The 23,784-nt window shown below is 60.1% G+C and overlaps 1 protein-coding gene across 4 annotated transcripts in view; it reads left to right on the forward strand.

Moving 5' to 3' along the window:
- CELF6 (CUGBP Elav-like family member 6) overlaps window positions 1-23,784 on the forward strand; it is a 126,113-nt gene that overhangs the window by 10,171 nt on the left and 92,158 nt on the right. For 3 of the 4 annotated variants that reach the window (XM_075897550.2, XM_089781925.1, XM_089781926.1), the window contains exon 1: window positions 22,390-22,634. The exons of the other annotated variant lie outside the window; for it this stretch is intronic. In XM_075897550.2, the coding sequence (XP_075753665.1) occupies window positions 22,403-22,634 (232 nt within the window). In that variant the 5' untranslated portion in view covers window positions 22,390-22,402. Of the gene's footprint in view, window positions 1-22,389; window positions 22,635-23,784 lie in introns of those variants that run through there. 4 annotated transcript variants of the gene reach the window in all.

The following is a 23,784-nucleotide window of genomic DNA, read 5'->3' on the forward strand; positions in this document are numbered from 1 at the left end:
TGGCTGGGGAGCAGCCAGCAGCTGTCCTGTGCCAGGATGATGGGGGGTTGGCAGGAGCAGGCCCTGTGCCAGGGTGATGGGGGGCTGGCAGGAGCAGGCCCTGTGCCAGGGTGATGGGGGGCTGGCAGGAGCAGGCCCTGTGCCAGGGTGATGGGGGGCTGGCAGGAGCAGGCCCTGTGCCAGGGTGATGGGGGGCTGGCAGGAGCAGGTCCTGTGCCAGGGTGATGGGGGGCTGGCAGGAGCAGGCCCTGTGCCAGTGTGATGGGGGGCTGGCAGGAGCAGGCCCTGTGCCAGGGTGATGGGGGGGCTGGCAGGAGCTGTGATCATGGGTGACTTGGCAGCTCCCCGCCCACGTGCCACGATCCCGCCTGCTCTCGTCATCTCGGGCGACTGCGCTGCCCCAGCCCAGAGGGATCTGTGTGTGTGTGGGGGGGGGGGGGTCCCAGGTGGCCGCAGCTCAGAAAAGCTTAATTGGGCCCCATGAGCAGCCCCAGGGCATTGCGTGGGTTCCAGAGCCGGCGTTTTCCTGCTTCAAGTATGTCAAGGCCTCCCTCTTCCTCACCCCCCCTTCTTCTCCCTCTGCTATCTCCCCGCTGCCTCCAGTCACCCCCTCTATCCGCCACCTGTCCCCTCCCTTCCCAGCTCTCTCCTATCTCCTTCCCCAGGAGCTCGGCAAAGTCCCTGGGGCGGCAGCTCCCAACCGCTCCCGCTCGCCAGCCCCTTCCACGGACTGAGCAGCAGCCCATGGCAGGCCCTGGCTGAGCCCGTCCACGCCACGCGCGTGGCAGGGCCATCCCACGTATTGGACTCCAGCGCTTGCCCCCACCCTACATGACAGCCCCCTCTGGAGCCCCTCTCTGGCCTGGGGCTCCCTGTGCATCGGCCGGAGGCAGGCGGGAGAGCCGAAGCCATTCCATAGTAGGGAGAACCCGAAGGACGGGCACACCTGCCTTCCGCTGAGGCTCTGGCCCCTGGCTCAGGGCAGGGGAGCGGGGCCTGGCTCAGGGGGCCGACAGGGGAAATGCGAGGGGACCATCGGGGAGAGCACTGGCTGGGAAGGCTCCCCACTCAGGAAGTAAGTGAACCGCTAACAAGTCTGCGCCTACCTGCCAAGGGTTAAGGAAAACGGAGCCGAGACACAAAATGCAACTAAACAAATAGAGAAAACCTTTTGCTTTCAAGCCACTTCCATTTATTTAAACCCTGCCGTGTTCCCCGGTTCCTTTCTTTAACGAGTTGTCTTTGTAAATTTCCCCAGAGCTCTGGGGCTCGGCTCTTGTTTGTTCTGGCAGGGAGCGGGGAGAGGAATTTTTCACGACCCACAGATTCAATTACGCTGGAGTAATCCCGCGCAGGGTGCTGATTGCATCGCAATGAATTTGGGTGTAATTTGAAATCTCTGGACCAAATAAGGAGGAAGAAAAGGGGAGGCAGGAGGGAGCATTTATGAAAAAGAAAAAAGACTCCAACACATCACGTTCCCTTCCCGCGAACAGCCTGGGTTTGACGGCGCCTTCTTGGCCAGCACAAAGACAGCGGGAGAGGGGAGATCGGCCCGAGGGAGACGCGGCAGCCACGCCATTCAGAGGCCCCGGCTGGTGTGGTGCTGGGCCCACCACGGCCACCCCTGCAGGCTGAGGGCCTCGCAGCGCATCGCCTGCTTGCCCGGTGCTCAAAGGGGCTGTGGGGGAGGAGAGCACAGGGCTGGGGTTGCTGGTCTCTCGCTCTCAGACTTTGCGGGGGACGTTGCTGTGAGGGCACGGAGCCCTGGGTGGTTTTGCGAGGCACCCCAGCAAGCGGGGGAGGTGTCGACTAAGTCGGCATCCGTGCTTTGTGGTCAAAGACAAAGCTGCAAAATCGAGGACCAGCTCCGTCCGCGAGCCCCAACTCGACCCAGTCTCCCGCTTTTGCTCTTTGGGTTCTGTGCTCACCGGCTCCTCCCACTCGCTCCTGGAGGGTCTCCATGGATGGCATCGCAGCCTCCACGCGGGCCCGAATGTGGACGCAACCTCCCCGTGGCGTGGCAACCGAATTCAGGCTCCTTCAGGCTAACTCTTCCCCGAAGTGCTGGACAGTTGGGAAATCTGGGCACCACCGCGCGGCCTGGGCAAAGCTGGAGGCTTTCCACCAATGCTGTACGTGGCAGGTGAAGGAGACGGGCATTACAAATAAAGTCACCGTTTACAGCCGCCCCGGTCAACAAGCTCCTGGGTCCAGAGTCCACAGAAGGCGTCTGATGGGTGCTGGACACGTGGCGAGACAGCCGAGCCGTTCTCCAGGGGCGCGGGACACTTGGCGTGAAATTCCACCGACTGAGGGGTGGGGCGGCCTCGGGGCTGTTCCAGTGAGGGACTCTCAGGCCACTGATGAATCCCTGGTGAATCCCTGGGGAAGCCTGGGGTTGTTGGGTGGGAGCTCAGGGAGTTCTGTCCCTTAGCTCCAGGGGCCTACGTATCCAGGGCACGTGGTCCAGTGCAGCCACCTCTGGCTCCCTCACAAGTGCTGCAGGGGCAGGGTGCTCGGGTTGGATCCAAAGTCCAGTGAAGCTACGACTCAGTGGGCTTTGAACCGCAATGAACTTCTTTCTGGTCCCTCCCCCAGCTCCAGTACATTCCCGTGGGGACAGGTCTGGGCAGCGTCTGGCCTGGGCCGAGCTGCGGGGACGGGTCTGGATGGCATCTGGCCTGGACCGAGCTGTGGGGACGGGTCTGGGTGGTGTCTGATCACTGTGTAAACCCTGAGTGGGGCCCTTGTGGGGGCAGGCATGGGGCAGCTGGCTCAGCTGCTGCACCAGCTCTGTCGCGTGATCTGTCGCCTGCCACTGGCATTGTTCAAAGGGGAAACCTGCCCTGTGGCTCAGAGCCTTCCTGTGGGGCAGGGGTGGCCTGTCCCTTTAAGAGTGGCACCGGGCCAGCTCCTGGGACCGCGGCGCGGCAGGGCTCCATCTGCCGCACTGTACTTGTTGATTGTGGAGACGCAGTTAAGCGAAGGGCCCTTTGTCTTAGTGCTTGGCACGGGCCCGGCTTGGCACGGCCGTCCAGCGTGGGCCACTGGCTGTAATTAAGTGGGATAAATATGTTCTCTTGGCTGGCATTTGCCTGCAGCTCAGCTCTGCTGCTTGCTAAGGTGTCCGTGTTGGGAGGGAGCCAGCGGGTGCTGCCCAGCCATGGGAGATGCTGGGAAACCAGAATTGGGCAAAGGAGGCTTGTGTTGGGATGGCCATGGGGCCCGGGGCTACGGGAGCAGGCAGGGCTGGGGCTGGCATACGAGATGTGGGCGAGGTGGGGCGAGGCCGTGGGGCAGGGCTGGGGCATGGGAGGTGGGCGAGGTGGGCGAGGCCGTGGGGCAGGGCTGGGGCATGGGAGGTGGGCGAGGTGGGAGAGGCCGTGGGGCAGGGCTGGGGCATGGGAGGTGGGCGAGGTGGGCGAGGCCGTGGGGCAGGGCTGGGGCATGGGAGGTGGGCGAGGTGGGAGAGGCCGTGGGGCAGGGCTGGGGCATGGGAGGTGGGCGAGGTGGGAGAGGCCGTGGGGCAGGGCTGGGGCATGGGAGGTGGGCGAGGTGGGCGAGGCCGTGGGGCAGGGCTGGGGCATGGGAGGCGGGCGAGGTGAGTGGAGGCCATGGGGCAGGGCTGGGGCATGGGAGGCGGGCAAGGTGAATGAGGCCGTGGGGCAGGGCTGGGGCATGCGAGGTGGGAGAGGCCGTGGGGCAGGGCTGGCAGGGCGGGTGTAGGCGATTGGTGTCAGAGGCTGCTCTCCGGACCTGCCCCAGGGGACAGGTCTGTGTTCCAGGCCTGTGGCCTCTGGGGTCCTCGTCCTCCATCATCCGCCACCACCTCCTGGAGCCCAGTTCCAGGGCCCTGAGCTCTCCTGCCCTGGCAGCACTGCAGACCACAGAGCCTCGCTCCCACCCTAGGGCTCCCCCTCCTGCCTAAGAACCAGGCCTTCCCACCCAGCTGGAGCCCAGCCCAGCCCAATGCTGGGGGGCCACCTGCCCCCCCAGCAGTGCTGAGCACCCCTCCCTGCGTCCCTGGGCCGGGAGCTCGGCCAGGAGCAGCCTGGCAGTGCCCTGCTGCTCGGCTGAGCTGGCCCCGCTCCCCAGCATGCGCTGGCGCGGCCACGCAGAGCAGCCCACGCAGCCCGACTGCTCAGCGCTGGCACCCGGGAGGGTGGAGAGCGACTCGTGGGCACGTGGCGTGCGCTGCGGCTCCCTCGCACAGACCATCTGCTGCCTCTTCCTGCCAGCGACTGCTGAGGGGGCGGGAGGAGGCTGCGCAGCACCAGCTCCACTGCAGAGAGGAAGCCAGGCCCTGTTGGCGCCACCCCTGCGCTTGCTGGCATGCTCAGAGTGGCCTGCAGGGGCCACCGCCGGAGCTGGGGCTCTCGCCATAGCCCAGGTACTGGGCACGGGCTGCAGGATGGGACTCTGCCCCTCCAGCACCTCTGGAACACAGCAGCCCACATGGCTGCCTGGAGAGCTGCCCAGTGCGAGTGGCACCACGTGGGGCATTCAGGACCGTAATGCAGTACGTCTGGGACAGCAACAGAAAGAGATCCCGGACCTCAGCCCCACACCGGGGCCGTGGCCCGGCCTTTGGGGAGTGAGGGTCCTGTGAACTGGGGAACCCTTGGGTATAGCAGTGGGGACAGGGACCTCACCCCACATCTTCAGCATTCCCACCATGCCTGGGGGGCACAGGACAGCAGCTCGGGGAGCCCAGACTGGCCGTGCTACAGTGAAGGCCACCCACTGCAGCGCCAGGACGGCGGTGGCCACTAGAGGGCGGCACGTGCGCGCCTGCCGAATGCTCGTGTTCTCCAGCTGAGGGCGGTGGCGCACACGCCCCGGGGGAGCGAGTCTGCTGCTGGGAGCCGGGGCTACCCAGCCAGAGACCCAATCCTGCAGCAAGGGCAGGGAGCTCCCGGGGGAGCTGGGCAGACTAATCCAGGCCAGGAGATTTCTCCAAGCCTGTGTTTCTGGCAGCCCTGCGGCCACCCTGAATTTGGAGGGGCTCGGGAAGGGACAGACCGGGGGTGACTTGCCTCTGGATCCACTCTCCAGAGAGGTGTGAGGAGACCACAACAGCAGGGACGTGCCTTGCAAGAGGTAAGGGACTTGGCCTGCTGGGGGCAGTCACCTCCCCCCACCTGGGGAAAGGGCAGGAGCCCTCTTACGGTGTCATGGTCACGTGCCACGAGAGTGACTCTGCTGCCGCCTGGCCTGGCTCCTGAGAGCACAGTGCAGCCGCCCCCCATGGCTTCAGGCCATCCTGTTCCTTGGCTGTTATGTTCCTGCACCACGTCGGGACAGACCCCAGAGCTTCCTTGCACCGCCCCCTGCCCAGCCCGATATGTCCAGTATCACTCCCGTCATGCGCTGCCAGCCATGGCTGCTGTCATTTCCGCAAGGCCTTTGACCCAAGGCCCCACTGAAGGGCTGAGTCTAACGCAGCCTGTTCCACGCCTGGTAGTCACACGGCCCTGCGGTCGGGGAAGTTCAGGCGGCAAAGTGCCTCGCACTCAGACTGGCTTTCTGGTGGCCTCACGTGCTCATCAGCCTGCCCGCTGGGTGCAGCGCCGGGCTGCTGGCGCTCTGGAATCTGGGAGTCTCCACTTTGTCCTGCCTCTGCCGCCTGTCACGCTGGCTCTCAACTGGCTTTTCTGAGGAGCAGACCGGAGATGTCTGCAGAACTCACCAGGGTCGCTCTCAGGCACGTTCCTTCACTTCACCATAGCTGGCGATGCCCATCGCTTGTCTTTCTTCGACTAGCCATGAGCACAGTCGCCGTGCAGGAGAGGCAGCAGCTCTCGGGCGCGGAAGAGCGTTCATAAGCGCTTTCAGCCCCTTTATCTCCTGTGGCTTCTCGGCACGGCCTCCCACTGTGCAGGTCCTTCCCCAAAGTCAGAATACTTGGGCTAGTAACAGGATCAAAATCTTATTTCATTCAGCATGCCTTAGATTCTGCTGCTGTCCACCACTAACTGGTCTGGAAAACCAACGTGAGCAGCATTGTGACAGTTGTATTATTTCTATATACGGGGGAAATGGTCCTCCATGACCAGGAAATGATACCCCAGTTCACATCAATTTGCAGCTAGTTTCTTCCACGTTCTTTCTAGCGCTGGTGTTGTTATTGCAGGGTCTCTGGGGCGTGTTGCTTTGTTAGTTCTGCATTAGTCACATGCAAATACTTGATTCTTTATGTCCTTGCTGAGGTCTGGCCACTGACTGGTTGGCCCGTTCATGACATCTAGTTAATCCTGGATGTCCTTCATGGACGAGGTTTAGGGTTTCTCCTCTTGTTTTGTTTGGAATTATGATGCCGTTGCCTTGAATCGTGAGTCTGCTTGACTCATTTAATTGTCCATGCGCCACAAAAGGGTCTCTTGTCGCTTCCTTACCGTCCTTTAGATACTTGGCTCAGTGTCCCTGAAGTAACCTAGAACTTCCTGAAGTCGTGTGTCTCCTTTGAAGCTGGTGTAGTCTTGTGACGACGCGTTGGGGTTCCCCCGCCTCCTGCACCCCCGAAATGGCACGAACAGACTCCACCAGCCAGTAGAATAGAGGGAGTTTATTGCTTCTCCAGGATACAGCACAGCACAGATGGAATCTGGTTCCAGGGCAGGCCTAGGATGCCTCAGCCCCCCTCGAGATGGGGGATACTGGGCCCCTAAATTCCAGCCCCCTTCCCTAGGCTGTCTCCTCCATGCTCCCAGACAGAAACTAACTAACCGTCTTCCAGCCCTCCCCCCAGCCAAGGGCGGCATTCCCCCTTCCTTTGTTTCTCTCCCTGGGGGGTGGCTGGTCAGACAGGTTTGGAGCCCCCTTTGCATAATGACTCACCCCCTGCCCTGCTGGGTCGTGGTTCAGACAGCAGAGGTCGCCCCCTGCCCAGCATAGCAACGAACAAGGCACCCCCACTACGTCACAAGTCTCTTTGCTGGCCCTGGCCTGTGTGTGACGCAACACCCATGGGTGCTTTGATGTCACCTTCAAGTGCATGGGCGTGATGCTGGGTCCTGTGACAAAGTGTCGGCTGCCGCCAGATTTTTCCCAGCAATATTTAGCAGTTGGGTTACAATAGACATTGGCATCTTAGCAGCGCTGGACCCAGGTCTTGTCAGCTGATGAGGGTTATAAGCAGCTCGTGGTCTGTTACCAGCATCCATGACTTCAGACCACCCAGATAGCTGTGTCAGGCCCCTGCGCTCACCAGTCCTTTCAGCCTGGGCCTATTGTCTCTCAGCTGCTGTGGTGTGGGAGAGAGACGTGTAGTTGGCTTCCTCTAAGAACCATCTTGCTGCAACTGTATGTCACCTAGGCCATAGCGGCTTGGATCCCACACCGAGTGCTGTGGCTTGTTCACATCGAAGGACTTGAGCGCTGGAGGTGGTGAGATAATTTCTGTTACCTTTTGGAAGGCACTTTCTTGATGTGGCCCCCATAACCAAGCTGTGTTGGACTTGAACAGCTTTCTGCGGTGGCGTATCACTGTAGAAAGATCTTGCAGGTGTCTGTGATCGTGGAAGTCCCCCTGGGTTGTCTCCCTGGTGTGCTGATCAAGCCACTGACAGCCGCGTTCCTGCACTCTAGGGCTCCTCCCTAACCTGTCCTGCTGGGCCAGATCCTCTGGTCTCTGCTAGACAAGGCACAGAGTTGGGGTTACTGCCGCTCTGCAGAGCAACAGACACTGAGCCAGGTCAGCTCTGGGAGGGCTCAGTTCTAGAGCTCAGCCCCCAGGAACCAGCCCCTAAATGGGACGAAAGCCCCGCAGACATCCGTCTGACTCTGTGGCTGCGTCTAGATTGGCAAGTTTTTCCGCAAAAGCAGGAAAAATTTGCCAGCTGTCTACACTGGCCGCTTGAATTTCCACAAGAACACTGACGATCTCATGTAAGATTGTCAGTGTTCTTGCAGCAATACTATGCTGCTCCCATTTGGGCAAAAGCCCTCTGGGTATGTCTACACTACCCTCCTAGTTCGAACTAGGAGAGTAATGTAGGCTTACTGCACTTGCAAATGAAGCCCGGGATTTGAATTTCCCGGGCTTCATTTGCATTAGCGGGGCACCGCCATTTTTAAAACCCCTCTCGTTCGAACCCCGTGCAGCGTGGCTACACGGGGCACGAACTAGGAAGTTCGAACTAGACTTCCTAGTTTGAACTACCGTTACTTCTCATTCCACGAGGAGTAACGGTAGTTCGAACTAGGAAGCCTAGTTCGAACTACCTAGTTTGTGCGCCGTGTAGCCGCGCTGCACGGGGTTCGAACGAGCGGGGTTTTAAAAATGGCGGCGCCCCGCTTATGCAAATGAAGCCCGGGAAATTCAAATCCCGGGCTTCATTTGCAAGTGCAGTATGCCTACATTACCCCGCTAGTTCAAACTTGCGCAAGAGGACCAGTGTAGACAATGCAGTATTGTTTTGCGCAAAAAAGCCCCGATTGCGAAAATGGTGATCGGGGCTTTCTTGCGCAAAACTGCGTCTAGATTGGCACGGACGCTTTTCTGCAAAAAGTCCTTTTGCGGAAAAGTGTCCGTGCCAATCTAGACGCTCTTTTCCGCAAATGCTTTTAATGGAAAAACTTTTCTGTTAAAAGCATTTGCGGAAAATCATGCCAGTCTAGACGTAGCCTGTGTGTAAAAGTTTTACACAAGGAAAGCTCATAAGGTTAGTTCGCTTTAGCAATGCAAGAGAGATATGCACAGTGTTTGATTCCCCCCAGGTAACAATTATTTACGCTGGTCCAGATAATAAACAAAAGTGCTTTTATTAAGTACAAAAAGCAGGATTTAAGTGCTTGCAAGTGAAAACAGTCACATCAAAGTAAGTTACTTAATTAAAATGAACAGAAAACACATAGCAATTCTAATCCACTAAGAAACCTGTTATATGCAAATTCTTACCCTAAACAGCTGTTCGTATTTCAGGTGTAAGCTTCAAATCAGAGTAGATATTTTTACTCTGACTTGGGTCTACAGCCTTCTTCAAAGTTCTTTTGTAGCCTCTTAGGGTGGGCCAGGCAGTTTCCAAAGCCAGCTGAGGACAAAAGCCGATGGCTTCCCATTGCTTAAATAGATCTTCCCCCAGGGCAGGAATCCTTTGTGTGATAGACCCAGACCAGCTGGCTGCAGCACACTGATGGACAGAAGACATGCTGGGGCTTGGGCAAACAGCTTTCTCTTCCCTGAGTAAAAAAGGCCAAGCCTAACTGCAGCATAATCACGCAGGCTCCTGGGGTCAATTAGAACTTGCTAGAAGCTGCAGGCTGATTAGACACCTGCACCCAATTAAGGCCTTTTGCTGCTTTAAAAGGGCTCCCGAGGGCTAGGAATGGGGAAGGAAGAGAGCGAAGGACAGGAAGGAGGAAGTGCTATCTGCAGGAGCGGTGTGGGTGCGAGCTGTGGACTGGTGAGCAGGTACCAGGGGAAAGGTGCTGGGAGGGATCATTTGGGGCAGTGGCCCGGGGAAAAGCTGCCAGATTGCGAGTGGCAGTAACCCCGCCTGTTGCCACTGCTTTAGGGTCCCTGGGACAGAACCTGGACTAGTGGGCGGGCCCGGTTCCCCCGACCTCCCCACGACATCTCAACCGCTGCCTTGAGGTAGACTGAAGGAATTGGGTTTGTTTAGTTTAGAAAAGAGAAGATTGAGGGGGGACATGATAGCAGTTTTCAGGTATCTAAAAGGGTGTCATACGGAGGAGGGAGAAAACTTGTTCATCTTGGCCTCTGGGGATAGAACAAGAAGCAATGGGCTTAAACTGCAGTAAGGGAGGTTTAGGTTGGACATTAGGAAAAAGTTCCTACCTGTCAGGGTGGTCAAACACTGGAATAAATTGCCCAGGGAGGCTGTGGAATCCCCATCTCTGGAGATAATTAAGAGTAGGTTAGATAAATGTCTATCAGGGATGGTCTAGACAGTATTTGGTCCTGTCATGAGGGCAGGGGTCCAGGGACAGATAACCGTTTTGCAGGGCCCCGGGCAGCATAATTTCGCGGGGCTCCCCTTTGCCACGGCGCATGCGCGGGGCTTTTTGAAGCGCGGGGCCCGGGGCGGCCGCCCCGTTCGCCCTGCCCTATATCCGCCCCTGCAGGGAACTGGACTTGATGACTCTCGAGGTCCCTTCCAGTCCCAGTATTCTATGATTCTATGACTCCAGAGGGGAGTTTACCCCAAACATGTGAACTGGACTGTGATGAGGACGGCTCAGCAGACTGAGGCTCCTGCCACTAGTGAAGAGAAAGGGGCCGCGAGGAGGCTACGGCGAGCCTCTGAGACTAACACCATCGGCCAGCAGCGCGAGCCCCTCCAGGAACGGCCGGAGCTTTGCCACATTCGTTTTGCATCTCCCACCCCCATGGAAAAGCAGCAGGTTCAAAATGGATTCCAGTACAGGGCGGTTTGGTCCCAGGTCTTCCTAGGACCAACCACTGTTGGGGCTCACAGGACAAACAAGGCTGTTTACAGGTGGCTGAGTTGATCACGGAGCTGTTAGGTTCCCAGGGCACCAGCAATGGCTCACTAGCCCATTTGGAACTATAAACAGAGCCGCACGTTCTATTTCTAGCCTCACATACAAGAATGATACATGCACCAAAACAGGATCTACAGCCCCAGCCGGTTGTAACAGCAATATTGATAGGTCACATCAGGCATTTTGTCTAAAGCCCCTTTGAGTTATGTACATTTCTGTTCACTGGCCAATTCTCATAAGGTTTTGGGGACGGGGGAGGGGCGGAGGCTGTGACAATATTGACCAAAGATAATTTACCATCCCCAGCATACATCTCAGTTCTGATACATTAGTTGAGGCATTCACTCAATTCTTGAATTACTTTTACTTTCTCGGGGCTGGGACTGATTCCATCTTTGTCCGTTGTCTGCCCCCCAAGCTCTGTTTGGGGAGGGGAAAAACACTTTTCCTTGGGCAGCTACAGTCTGGCATCTGGTTTGGTGTTGGACTTTGAGCATTTCCTTGTGTTCCGAGTATCGCCCATGAGCACCGCACCCCCATTTGCATTCGCTCACAGCTCTGCTGTCTTTGTTTGGAAAACTGCAGGTGCCCTGCTGATCCCAAGCGGCTTCCCGAGGGTGTGAGAAACGGAGTCAGCTTAGCACTGTCTTTGCCTACGGGCACTTGTGCGAATGGGCTCCAGCCAGCCAGTTTGCAGAGCACTCTGGCTGCTTTGCCGCCGAGGAGGGTCATGCGCTGGCGGAAGGACCTGTCTGTTTCTCCCCGTACTTCTGTGCATCTTTGAACACCCATGTGGACGGTACACCTGGGGCACACCAAGCCGTTGGCTCGCAGCGCTCCTCAGTTATGCCAATAGGCTCCATGCTCTGTACCTCAGTTTCCGTTGCATGAGGGAATGGAATAGGAATCCCGTGAGGCATAGGTGCACCGTGCGGGTCATTACCGCCTGCTGCAAGTATTTGTCCCAGGCCTCCTTTTGAATATCAGATATCACCAGCTATCCCATCGGGGGCTTCACCCCCTCACGAGGCCCGTCATGGCCACCTGGCTGCGGCTGGCCCTCAAGGCACTGCAAATCTTTGGCCATGGGGAGCTGTTTCTGTGGGGAACAGCCCATGTTGTCTGGAATCCTCCGGGGCTAGTCAGAGCTGTGTCACATGATTCCAGCTCAGAGCGGAGGGGCTGGTGACTATACATCCCGCCTCTGAGATACGCCTGGTGTCCGCTCCTGCGTCCGTTCCATAGTCTTGCTACGAATGTTTAGTGTCACTCTCCAGGCAGGCCCTGCGCCCTCGCATATAGCTCCCAGAAACAATGGCTCTTGCAGTACAAGCTAACGCCCTCACTACTTTAGTGTGGCAAACATCTGAAAATGTTCATATTTTGTGCGTTTCTTACACGATGCATCTCTGATTGGATGGGCACCATCCTTTGGACTATGGCTTTTCCCACACCTCATGCATCTCAGCTGGCCCGGGTCCCTCTCCGCCAGGAATTCTCTCGCCTTGCCTCAAGGGTTTAATGGTAATGAACTTGAACACTTACAGGTCTGTTTCTAGCATCTACGATAGCGACAGGTCTCTCAAGTTGCTCCTGCCTGTTATTCGACTAATTCTGACGTCTTTGCTCTCTATATAGCCATGGCAAGGGTTAAATCTTCCCTCACTTGTAGCTGCTGTGAAAGATTTTTACCTGTTAACCCAACCAGCCCGTCTCTGATCTTTTCCTGTTTTGCAGTCCCAAAAGCCCAGTTTTCAGCCAATATATGCAGAGCTCTTATAAAACCTTCAATGTTTTCCCCTGATTCTTGAATTCTTCGGTGGAAATTCACTTTCATAAACTGCATCTCGCTGAGGTATAAAGTATACATCAAGCATAGCCCGAACCCATTCATAATCCTCGGGATTGAAAGATACCTCCTGCTTGCTTCCCATAGCATACAGTAAAGGAGATCCCTGTATATCTCCAGTTTCTTTGTGGAGTTGGAAATGCAAAATCTTGTTTCCAGTCCATCCATTGTGAAGGTTTGTCAAAGCTGATATTCTCTGGGGCTTTGGAGAGTGGCGTGTTTAATGAGATCTGGAAACCTCTGATGCTTTGCTCCTTCTGTCTGCAGTGTTGGTTGTTGTTTGCCTTCTGTTTCTGTTCTGAGTTTACTCCTGACACCATGTCATGGGCCGGCACCAGATCTGGACTCGTCAGAGAGCTTGTTTATAAACACCAGCTGTGTCCTCGTTAGATCCATTAATGCTCTTTCTGGAATGGCTGGGGTTTACTTAAATACAGGTGTTTTGCTCCCACCACCTCTCGTACAGGTTAGCATTCCAGCTCCTCCACCTTGTTTCACCCTGCCCAAGCGTGGGAATAGGGTGTAACGGACCGGGCCAGGTCTGGGCACAGCTGAGGTCGTCCACTCAGGCAAATTGCTCAAATTTGGGGCTCTCTCTAGCCCCCAGACTGGAGACCTTCCCAAACAGGCCACAAACCAGTCCCACAGAGCGCTTCAGCTGCCTGCCTGAAGCCTCACGAGCAAAACTCCTCCAACACCACAGCAATATCTGTGCCCCAGATGACCCCGGGCCTGCCCACAGGTGAGGGGTCTAGAACCCAATCCCACCTACCCCGAACAAGTTCTGTCCGGTTCCAAGAAACCAGCCACAGTTCCCAGGTCAATTTACACTCTGGATCTTACCCACAAATCACGCCGAGCCAATCCTTTAGAATCTACAATCTAAGGCTGCGTCTAGACTGGCAAGTTTTTCCGCAAAAGCAGACGACCTAGAGAGGCTGATGACCCACAATGCACCACGCCCACTGCCCGGGGAGGCTGATGACCCACGATGCACCACACCCACTGCCCGGGGAGGCTGATGACCCACAATGCACCACACCCACTGCCCTGAGAGGTTGACGACCCATGATGCACCACGCCCATCGCCCTGAGAAGCTGACGACCTATGGTGCACCACGTCCAGTCCAACTGCCAGGAAAGGCTCTCCGCTCACAGGGTGCTAGCCCCAATCTTCTCACACCAGTGGGTTCCAATGAGATCAGAAGGCTCCCACCTTGGGCCCTGGCAGACTCAGGCAGGAGAAGCGTCTCAGCTTTTCAGAGTTCCTCTGGACCCAGCCTCTAGCCCTTCCCGGGAGCATATCCCCAAGAGCTGGGGAGAACAGGGGCCGGGGGAGCCAAAGCCGGCAAGCCAGGCGGGCCCGCTGGAGAGTCCTGGCCGGTGGCTCGCCCCCCAGCCACACAGTGGGAGGTGAGCAGCCATGCGCTGGCTCTTTCCGAGGGCGCCAGCTATTTCTGGAGAGCTAGGTTTTCATAATTAAATTCCTAATTATCTGTTTGCTTGTTAATTAGGATTGTCAGGATAACTGGCAAGGAGACGCCGCTAAAGAGGCAATTACCGGGGAAGAGGCCTGGGCGCCGAGCAGCAATGGCTGCGCGCTCCCGCCCCACTTGCCACGTCCCCCTTGGCTGGGCGACGCTTCCCCGTGTCCCCTTCTCGGGCCTGAGCTGTGGCTCCCGGCACGGGGGGCTCTGCCGAGAGCGGCGCAGGCAGCTGTGTGCTCCGGGGGCAGCGCTCCCCTGGGAGCTAACTGCATTTCCCCAGCCCCCCACAGGGCCCAGCTGGGCCGGAGGAGCTCCAGGTGGCACCACCAGTGTCCTCCAGGCCTGGCACCCTCCCCAGCCGCGCTGCCCTCTGCCAGGCCTTGCAATCTCACTGCACACTTGGCAGCTTGGAGGGTTTTCTTGCCCTCCCCATGCCTGGCGTCACGTCCCCTGCACCACCCTGCTCCCCTGTTCTTCAGAGCCCCGGCTGCATGGCCCAGCCTGAAATCATCAGCCCCAGAGCTCCCAGGAAAAGATCTCCGCAGTGATCGGTTTGGAGCTGGAATTTGGGTGGGCCCAGCTCATGATTTCTGCATCCTGGGCTTTGTGGGGTGCACAGGGAGGGTGTTATGGAGGGTGCAGTGTGGGTCTCATCTCTCCCAACACGCTTCGACCAGGCTCGGCTCCCGGAAACGCAGCATGGTTCTCATCTCTCCCACCACGCTTCGACCAGACCCAGACCCCGGAAACTCAGCGTGGGTCTCATCTCTCCCACCACGCTTCGACCAGACCCAGACCCCGGAAACTCAGTGTGGGTCTCATCTCTCCCACCACGCTTCGACTGGACCTGGACCCTGGAAACTCAGCGTGGTTCTAGTCTCTCCCACGATGCTTCGACCAGACTCGGACCCCAGAAACTCAGCGTGGTTCTTGTCTCTCCCAACACGCTTCGACCAGGCTCAGACCCCGGAAACTCAGCGTGGTTCTAGTCTCTCCCACGATGCTTCGACTGGACCTGGACCCCGGAAACTCAGCGTGGTTCTAGTCTCTCCCACGATGCTTCGACCAGACTCGGACCCCAGAAACTCAGCGTGGTTCTAGTCTCTCCCACCACGCTTCGACCAGGCTCGGCTCCCAGAAACTCAGCGTGGTTCTCGTCTCTCCCACGACGCTTCGCCTGGACCCGGACCCTGAAGCAAGCTGGGGACAAAAGGTGCCTGCGGTGGCAAAGTGAAATGTTGGCAAGACCAAGGCTTCCCCAAGACACCTCTGGAGTTTGACCAAAAGATGTTTTCCCCTGGAAAATTTCTGAGCCACTTTCCTACCATGGACTAGCCACTCCCCACTCTGCTCCATATGCTCCCTGGGTCTTTCCTGCAGGGCCTTGTCCCACCCGCTCGGCAAGGCGGCTGTGCGGCCAGTGTACACAGGAAACGGGCCCTTCGCTCCAGATTCCCCGTTGTTTAGGCACCTGGCTCCACCGATGTCAGTGTAGCTCCAGGCAGGAGTGGGATGGGCACTGTGGGTTCTCTCCCAGTCCCTGCCTCCCCATGTCCACCACTCCGGGCCTCCATTTCCCCAGTTGTGGAGCAGGGGCAGAGCACTTGGGTGCCTCTGCAGGGTCTGAGGTCCAGGCCCTGGATGCGCTCGGTGGCAGTGGGTCAGTCGGCCACTCTGAACAGCCTGGGCTGGCTCGTCTCCCCCTCGCTGGGCCAAATCCAGGTGGGGCTGAGTTTGACCAGTTGCGTCCATGCTGCAGCGGCCTCGCTGAGTCCCTCAGAGCCATTGGTGGGGGGCTCGTGCCAGGCCCAGCGAGGGGAGAGGTTCCCCTGCGTGCAGCTGGAGCACACCCAACACAGTTACCTGTGCTGCCCACCCCAGCTGGACCAGTCCAGGAAACTAGCCTGGGCTGAAGGAAGGAGAATCGGGGGAGCCGGGGCAGCGCAGTGGCCTGTGAGTGGGGCGCAGTGGGACCTAAGGGCTGGGTGAGGGAAGGTGACTTGACCTGCAGTTCAGGGGCCAACTGGCTCCTCTGAGGTGGCATGGGCTGGGCTAGTGTGAGAAGACCAGGGCGACGGCAGAGAGGAGAATGCTGGGACCCGGCAGAGGCTGCACCTGGCAGGCAGCTTTTGGGTGGGCCCCAGGCTGACTCCTCTGAACATATGACATGGGGCAGGGAGCAGTTTTCGGGAGGCGGTGGAGGATCACGTCTCCCGGGGGAGCTGGCGAGGGAATTTAAGGAGGCAGAAGGCTACAGACCAGCCTGGAATCTGGTGTTGAGATTCTGCCTTGCAAAATGGGCTCTTTCAGAACTCCTGGCTGAACTGGGGAACTCACTGCCACAGGAAAGTCTTGAGGCCAAGAATTTAGGAAGATTCCAAAAGATTTTGACCAAGCTGGTTTCCAAGTGCATGAGCCCTGGTGGTCTCCCATTGGCTTCTGTGGTGTTCTCGCTCCTTCCTGTGAGCACCTGCCCCGGTGACACCCATGGGCGAGACTTTGGCCTGACCCAGTCTGGCAATTCCCAGAACCTCCCATGGAATGGGCCCCCCAGCTGCGTGGCACCTCCTCGTGCTCTCAGTCCAACTGACCGAGATGGACGAGCACCGTCATCTGTCCAGCTGCCACGTCGGCGGTTAGTCTAGCAGCGCCCCATCCCAGCACTGACTCGCGTACCGGCCTCTCTGCCAGATCCCCACCCCACAGCGGCGGCGCACCCTGCCTGGCTTGGCCTCTCCCACAGCTGGCTGGTCCCTGCCTCGGAGGGGTTGCTAGTGGATCGTTGCAAAGTGCTGAAAAATTTAGCTGGTTTGGGGAAATGCAGGGTGAGCCTTGGAGGAGCATGTGCAAGTGGCACCGGCGCTCACCCGGGCTGCCGAGCTCAGGCTGTATTAAATAAAAAAGAGTTTCATTATGTAAGTGGCAAGAACGCTGCCAGAGACCCCAGTGTAGTAATTACGATGCCTTTTATTAGATGCGTGGAGAAAGATGAAGATTGTACAGCCCTGGAGACCTCCTGCAAGTTCTTTGAGGTCTGAAAATCTCCTGTGTTTTTGTCCTCGCTTTTAGACTAATAGGAGATGTCACGATTGTGTTCCCCGCGCTGCACTTCGTTTTACGAGGCTGGGCAGATCTGGAATCCGATGGGACAGTGGCCTGTGAGACTGGCTGGGAGGGAAGGAATCCGGAGACACAGCATGGCTTGGAGCTGGCTCAGAACCAGGGGAAAGGGGGTGCGTGTGTGTGTGCAGGCATACACACACATGCCTGATGAGGTGTGTGTCTCCTCATTATTACAATATGCTCTACGGCCCTCGGACAGGGTACAGACATGGAACAGGGTGCAGACATGGAACAGAAAGGCAGCCCCGGTCCTGCAGAACTAGTCTATATCGACAGCAGGTGGAGACTGACGCAGGGGGGAGCACAAGAAACCAATGAGACCCAATTGCGTCTCTGGTGTGTGTACAGACAGGTGTGTGCACGTCTCTTTGGGGTGCTATAAAAGTGGCAGTGCAGCAGTGCTTAGAGGCCACCCAAGACAGCCCTCGTCGGGGTGGGTGCCGTACGGCCACAATCCCCGTGAGATGCACTCCACACCTCCCCTCTGGGGAGAGCCCTGGCGTGGCGAGATGGAGTCTAATATCCAGTGTGTTGGACCAGCAGTTGTCTCTCGACCTGCCAGGGCTGCCTCCGCACCCCTTCAGGCGGTGTTGGGAGCAGTGGGCCCTGTGTATCCTGGGCCAGTGACAGTAACACTGCAAAGTCTCTTGCAAATCGCTGGGTCCTCTGAGCATGGTCTCCCTGATGCACGACTCTGTCTTGCCCGTGGCGTCATGTGGCATGGGGGAGAGCCCTAGAGCTGGTCTCGCTCTCTCCTTGTCTCACCGCAAAGCCACTCCCCAGCCCCGGCTTCCTGCTCCCTGGTTCAAGACACAGGACACGGCTCCCTCGAGGGAGCGGCACCAGCTGCCGGTGCGTCTTGCTAGAGGAGTGGGGCCAGATCCAGAGCAGTGAACGTAACTTACAATTCTTATGGGCGCTGTCCTATCGCAAGCCGGGCCCCTGCCAGCTCTTTCCACAGCTCCCTGCCGGCTTCTGCGGCAGCTCAGCCAGTGCTCGCCGGAGCAGCGCACCAGGCCTCCCCCGCTGACGTGCGCCTCTGGCTGGCGTAAATGCACAAGCTGTGGCCGGGCAGAGGAAAACAAACCACGGCGTAGCCGGTGGCCTCCCAGGCAGGCTGTGCACGCCGATGGAATCAGCACTGGGCCAGGGCACTCCTACAAGACAGGAAACCCCTAAGGGACTCGGAGGTTGTGACCTAGTGTCGCTACCTTGCTGGTTGCTTGGCTGGGGCTGTGGGTGATCCCCACTGGCTGCTGTCTGTAGCACAGCCCAGCAGGACAGGGGATGAGTCATTATGCAAGGGGCTCTGAACCTGTCCGACCAGTTGCCTCCCAGGGAGAGGAACAAAGGAAGGAGGGGAGGCCAGCCCCTGGCTGGGGGGCAGGGCTGGAAGGAACGTGGTGAGTTTCCATCTGGAATCATGGAGGAAGCAGCCTAAGCAACGGGCTGGGATTTAGGGGCCTAGTCTCCCCCATCTCAAAGGGGGCTGAGGCATCCTAGGCCTGCCCTGGAACCGGATTACATCTTTGCTGTGCTGTATCCTGGAGAAGCAATAAACTCCCTCTATTCTACTCGCTGGTGGAGTCTGTTTGTGCCACTATGGGGGTGCAGGAAGCGGAAGAACCCCGACGCGCAACCACACTGGTGACAGGCGTAGGATGCGCTGCACCCCATGGATGGAGCTTCCAGCAGTGAGTGTCAAGGCGCAGTAGAAGGAAGGGGCTTAGAGCCAGGCGTGCTGGAGACAGAGCGAAGCGGTTCTTGAGAATCGTGGGGCGCAGCAGCACTAGACTGGTGAGTCCGTAGCGAGAGGACCAGCGTAGAGATGGCCAACACCTGACTCCTGAAGGCAGAGTTCGTGAAGCTGTGCAGAGAGAGGGGCTTGCTTGTGTGGAATGCAATCAAGGCCCAGCTGATTGCCTGGCTGGAAGAGGAGGACCAGCCATGGGATCGGGATCCTGTCTCAGTGGGGAGCAGCCAGACCCCCCCTGGGAGCGTGTCAGGCTCTGAGCGGGGGCGGAGAACTGGAGCCCACCAGAGAGACGGGACAGCCTCCCAGGGGAACCCTGCAAGCCATAGTCCGCCCAGGGGAGGGTCCAACCCAGCAGAGCTGCGGCGGCTGGAGATCCAGCTGCGGATGAAGGAATTGGAAGTAGAGGACCGAGAGAAGGAGAGCCAAGATCGAGAGAAGGACCGCCAGGACTGAGAGAGGCAGCGACAGCATGAGCTGGCCATGGCAGAGCGGAGAACCGGCGGGGCCTCGGCTGCGCCAAGTGCGGATGGGCCCAGGTGGCCAGACGCTTGGAGAAGCTCGTGGTGGCCCAATTGAAGGATGTGGGTGACATAGACGGGTTCCTTGGCTCCTTTGAGAGGGCCTGTGGACTGCAACGGGTCCCCCCAGTTGACTGGCTGCAGGAGCTCATTCCTGCACTGAACCAGGAGGCGGCCGGAGTGCTCAGTCAGCTGGAGGACCTACAGCCAGGGGATTACAACCGAGTCAAGGAGGCCCTGCTGCACAAGTTCGGGCTGACCCCCGAGATGTACAGGAAGAAGTTCCGGGGGGTGCAGAAGGGGCCACGGGAGACCTATGTGGATCTGGCCTCCCGCCTGGCGCAGTACTGCCACAAGTGGGTGTCTGGAGTCGGAGCCCAGACTGCAGAGGAGCTGCTCAAGCTAATCATGATGGAGCAGTTCTATGAAGCATGCCCACCCAGCCTGAGGCTGTGGCTCAAGGACCGAAGTCCAGAAAACCACCAGGAAGCTGGGAGGCTGGCGGACAAGTTCACGGAGAGCCGGTCTGGGTGTGAATGGGAGTCCCGGAGAGAAAAGGAATCACGCAGAGACCAGATCTCGGCTGAGCGACGGAGAGAGGCACCTTCGAGGCGAGCCCCAGGGACCAGGACCACTCATCGGTGCCCCAGAAAACCAGCAAGGCACCAACACTACATCACAGGTGCTGTGGCCAATTCACCAAGCTAGCTTCCCTGCTGAGTCAGGGCTGACTCAGTGTCCCTACCTGGCCTGCGGGGGACGGCGTGACCCCAGCGTGTGATCGGGGTGCGTAATTCCCTGCTAGCCTGCACACTGTGCTGTCCTTCGCACCAGCGCGAGTGCCACCCACAAGCGCTCTGCACTCTTTGCAGGGTGCAAGGGAACATGCCGGGAGTGCGGCAACAGAAAATCAGCCCGACAGGGAGAGGGAGCAGGGGTGTCACACCTCTTCTGGCTGAATCTGACCCTGGGTCACTCTGCTGTAGCCAGCGACACTCCCTCTGCGGCCTCGGCTTGGGAAGGGATTCTCCTCCACTTCCTGCCTCCCAACGACAAAGGGGGCGGGGCGGGGGGGCTGGAATGAGGGCCCTGCAGCACGGAGCCGAGTATGTTCCGTATGAACTGTGGAACAGGAGCAGCAGCAAAGCCCCTCGCCCTGCCCAGTGAGGCACCTCGCACCACCCAGCTGGCTCTGCCTTTGGCCTTTCTGCTGGGACTGACCCGGTGGCCAGCTGAACCCCCAGGATGCTGACGACTTGGGGGCTGGGTGGTCCCTGTGTTCACTTCCGACACCGCGGAGGCAGCGGGCGGCGTTGCCCCTCCCAGTTGGCCCAATGTCTCGTTTCTGCCAGTGCCAGCGGTGCCCGTTTGAGGCAGGTATTTCCCCCGCCTGGCGGGCCCTGGACACTGGCCCGGAGGTGCCTGGCGTTCCTCCAGCCGCCACGAAGCTCTCCGGGGCACTCGGCTCAGCTCCTTGCTTGGCAGCCAAGGGCCCCGGGCTGGTCTGCAGGGGATGCTGCTGGGTGGGGCAGCTCTCCCATTCCCGGCTACTTTGCACAGCGCTGTGAACATTCCCCTGAGGGCATCTGCTCTGTGAACAGCTGCATGGCTGGAGGCCCCTTCAGAGCAGCGGGGTGGCTGTGGGTCCTTTGCCACGCGTGCCCATTTCCCAGCCCAGCTCCCCACTGCCTGGGCAGCCCCCGTGCAGCCAGTGGTGCCACGAGCTGTGCCGAGGGTGGGACATAGGCGTGTCTCCTCCAGTGCCCGTGGGGCATGGAGCTTGAGCAGGGGAGGTTGATGGGAGGGGAATTATGCAAACGGCATGTGGCTCCCATGGGGCTTGCCCCTCACCAGGTGTGTGCAGGGGGTCCCTGAGCTGCACAGGCTCATTTTGCAGGATGGGTGAGCTTCCCTGAACGCTGTCAAACCACCCCTCACATGCAGAGCCCTGGCACTGGGCTCTGCGGGCACTGCCCCTAGGGTGGGACCCAGCTGCCCCCTCCTCCCAAGCTCCCTCCTGGCTGGTGAGTTTTTTGATAGGCCCAGGGAGTTTCCCTGTTACATGCTGCCTTCCACCTGGCCTTTCAGTGCCTGGATGAGGCTAGAAAGGAATGTGCTGAAATCCCAAGTGCCTCCCGCACAACCGGCTTCTCCCCCGGGCTTCCTTGCCAGGGCATTTGCCACAGTGGCTCCCTTCTGCTCCCGGCTAGTGTATTTATGGGAAAAAACACGTAGGCCCCGGCCCACCATTGAAACCAATGGGAGCCAGATCTAGCGAGGGAGCCGCTGTGGATGGGCAGACAACTCACCTTGGGGCTGGGGTTAGACATTTCCCTGGCCCCCTGGCCCCCGTTTCTCTCTGGCAGCCCCGAAAGTCGGCAGTGGCTGAGCAGCTGGGGGCTACAACAGTCTGTGCAGGGGAGGCTGAGACTGGCCCCACCAGAGCCAGGCACGCGCCTCCCCCAGCCCCATGCCCCCCCTGCTGCCAGTCTGAGCCACGCTCGGCTCTGCAGGGAGGAAAGGGGCTGCCAGAGCAGGTACTCTGCTCCTGGAGCCAGCCCAGACCCCAGTGCTAACCCCCTCCTGTGCCCTGGCTGGGCAGCCGCCCCCCCCCCCCCCGGCAGTCCCATGCACCAGCCCCACGCTCCCCTCCCATGCCCTCACCCTCCGCCCGGCCCCCCCGGCAGCCCTGGCCCCACTCCCATGCCCCTCGTGGGCAGCCCCCGCCATGCGCCCCCCTGCAGCCGCGTGACCCCGAGACTCGTGCTCCCTCCTGCCCCCCCCCCACCACTCCCGGGCACTCGCCCTCCGCCCAGCCCCCCAGAGCCCCCCCCCCGGGCCCGGGGCCGCCCCCGCCCCCCCCCCCGGGCACTCGCCCTCCGCCCAGCCCCCCAGAGCCCCCGCCCCCCTGGGCAGCCCCGCCCCCCGGGCACTCGCCCTTCGCCCAGCCCCCCGGGCAGCCCAGCCCCCCCAGAACCCCCGCTCCTCCTGCGCAGCCCCCCGTCGCGCGGGGGGCGGGGTGGCACGCGGCGGGAGGGAGCCGCCTCCCAGCCCCTGTCCCGCGGCCGGCCGCCCTCCCTGATTGGCCGCCGCCGCCTCCTTATGCTAATCCCGCGCGTCTCGTGGCGGGCCCGCCGCTGACGTCACCCGCGCGGGCGGGGGCGGGCGCGAGGTGCGGGGCGCGGAGGGCGCGCGGAGCATGGCCACGGGCAGCGGCGGCGCCGCGCTCAGCACCGCGGACAGCGCCGGCGGCATGAACGGGCTGGGCCCCGCGCCCGGCCTGGCCATGAAGGACCGCGACGCCATCAAGCTCTTCGTGGGGCAGATCCCGCGGCACCTGGAGGAGCGGGACCTCAAGCCGCTCTTCGAGGAGTTCGGCAGCATCTACGAGCTCACCGTGCTCAAGGACCGCTTCACCGGCATGCACAAAGGTGGGACCGGGACCCGCGGCCCCCTGCGCCCCTCTCCCGCCCCGCGGCCCCCCGTGCACCCCGCGGCCCCCCCACAGGCCCCCGTGCACCTCCCGCCCCGCGGCCCCCCGCGCACCCCTCCCACGACCCCCCGTGTACCCCACGCCCCCCATGCACCCCCCGCCCCACGGCCCCCGCCCCACGGCCCCCCCCACGGCCTCCCGTGCACCTCCCGCCCACAGACCCCCCCCCACGGACCCCCATGTACTCCCCTGCCTCATGGCCCCCCATGCAGCCCCCTGCCCCACGGACCCCCATGTACCCCTTGCTTCACCAGCATGCACAAAGGTGGGACCCGGGACCCCCGCCCCATGGACCCCCCCATGCAGCACCGCGGACCCCCCTATGTACCCTCCCACCCCACAGACCCCCATGTACCCCCTGCTTCACCAGCATGCACAAAGGTGGGACCTGGGACCCCCTCCCAACTGCCCCCATGCGCCTCCCCCGCCCCACGGACCCCCATGCACCCCCCTGCCCCACAGACCCCCACCATGCAGCCCTCTGCCTCATGCCTCCCCATTTACTCCCTACATCACCGGCATGCACAAAGATGGGACCCGGGACCCCCGCCCCGCGGACCCCCATGCAGTCCCCCACCCCATGCACCCTCCCACCCCACAGCCCTCCCATGTACCCCTACTTCACCAGCATGCACAAAGGGGGGGGGACCATGGACCCCCTGCCCTATGGAGCCCCTGCCCCGTGGCCCCCCCAAACTTCCCTGTCCCCCTGCTTCACCGGCATGCACAAAGGTGAGGCCCCCAGATCTCTGCCCCATGCAACCCTCCACCCCATCCACCCCCACCCCCAGCACCCTTGCTTCACTGGCATGGACAAAGGTGGGGCCCTTGGACTCCTGCCCCATGCACCCCATGCCCCATGGATCCCCCGCTTCATGCACCCCACAGCCCCTGCATCCCCCTGCTTCACTGCATGCACAAAGATGAGGCCCCCTGGATCCCCTCGCCACACAGCCTCCCCCCTCACCCCATGCACCCCCCGCCCCTCACTTCACCGGTATGCACAAAGGCCGGCACCCCGCTTTCCAGCCCTGGGACCCTCCCACCTACCCAACAGACCCCCCCACCTTGCACACCAGCATGCACAA

Source organism: Pelodiscus sinensis, chromosome 14 (assembly GCF_052426305.1).
Source record: "Pelodiscus sinensis isolate ZL-2025 chromosome 14, ASM5242630v1, whole genome shotgun sequence".
Taxonomy (NCBI): Eukaryota; Metazoa; Chordata; order Testudines; family Trionychidae; genus Pelodiscus; species Pelodiscus sinensis.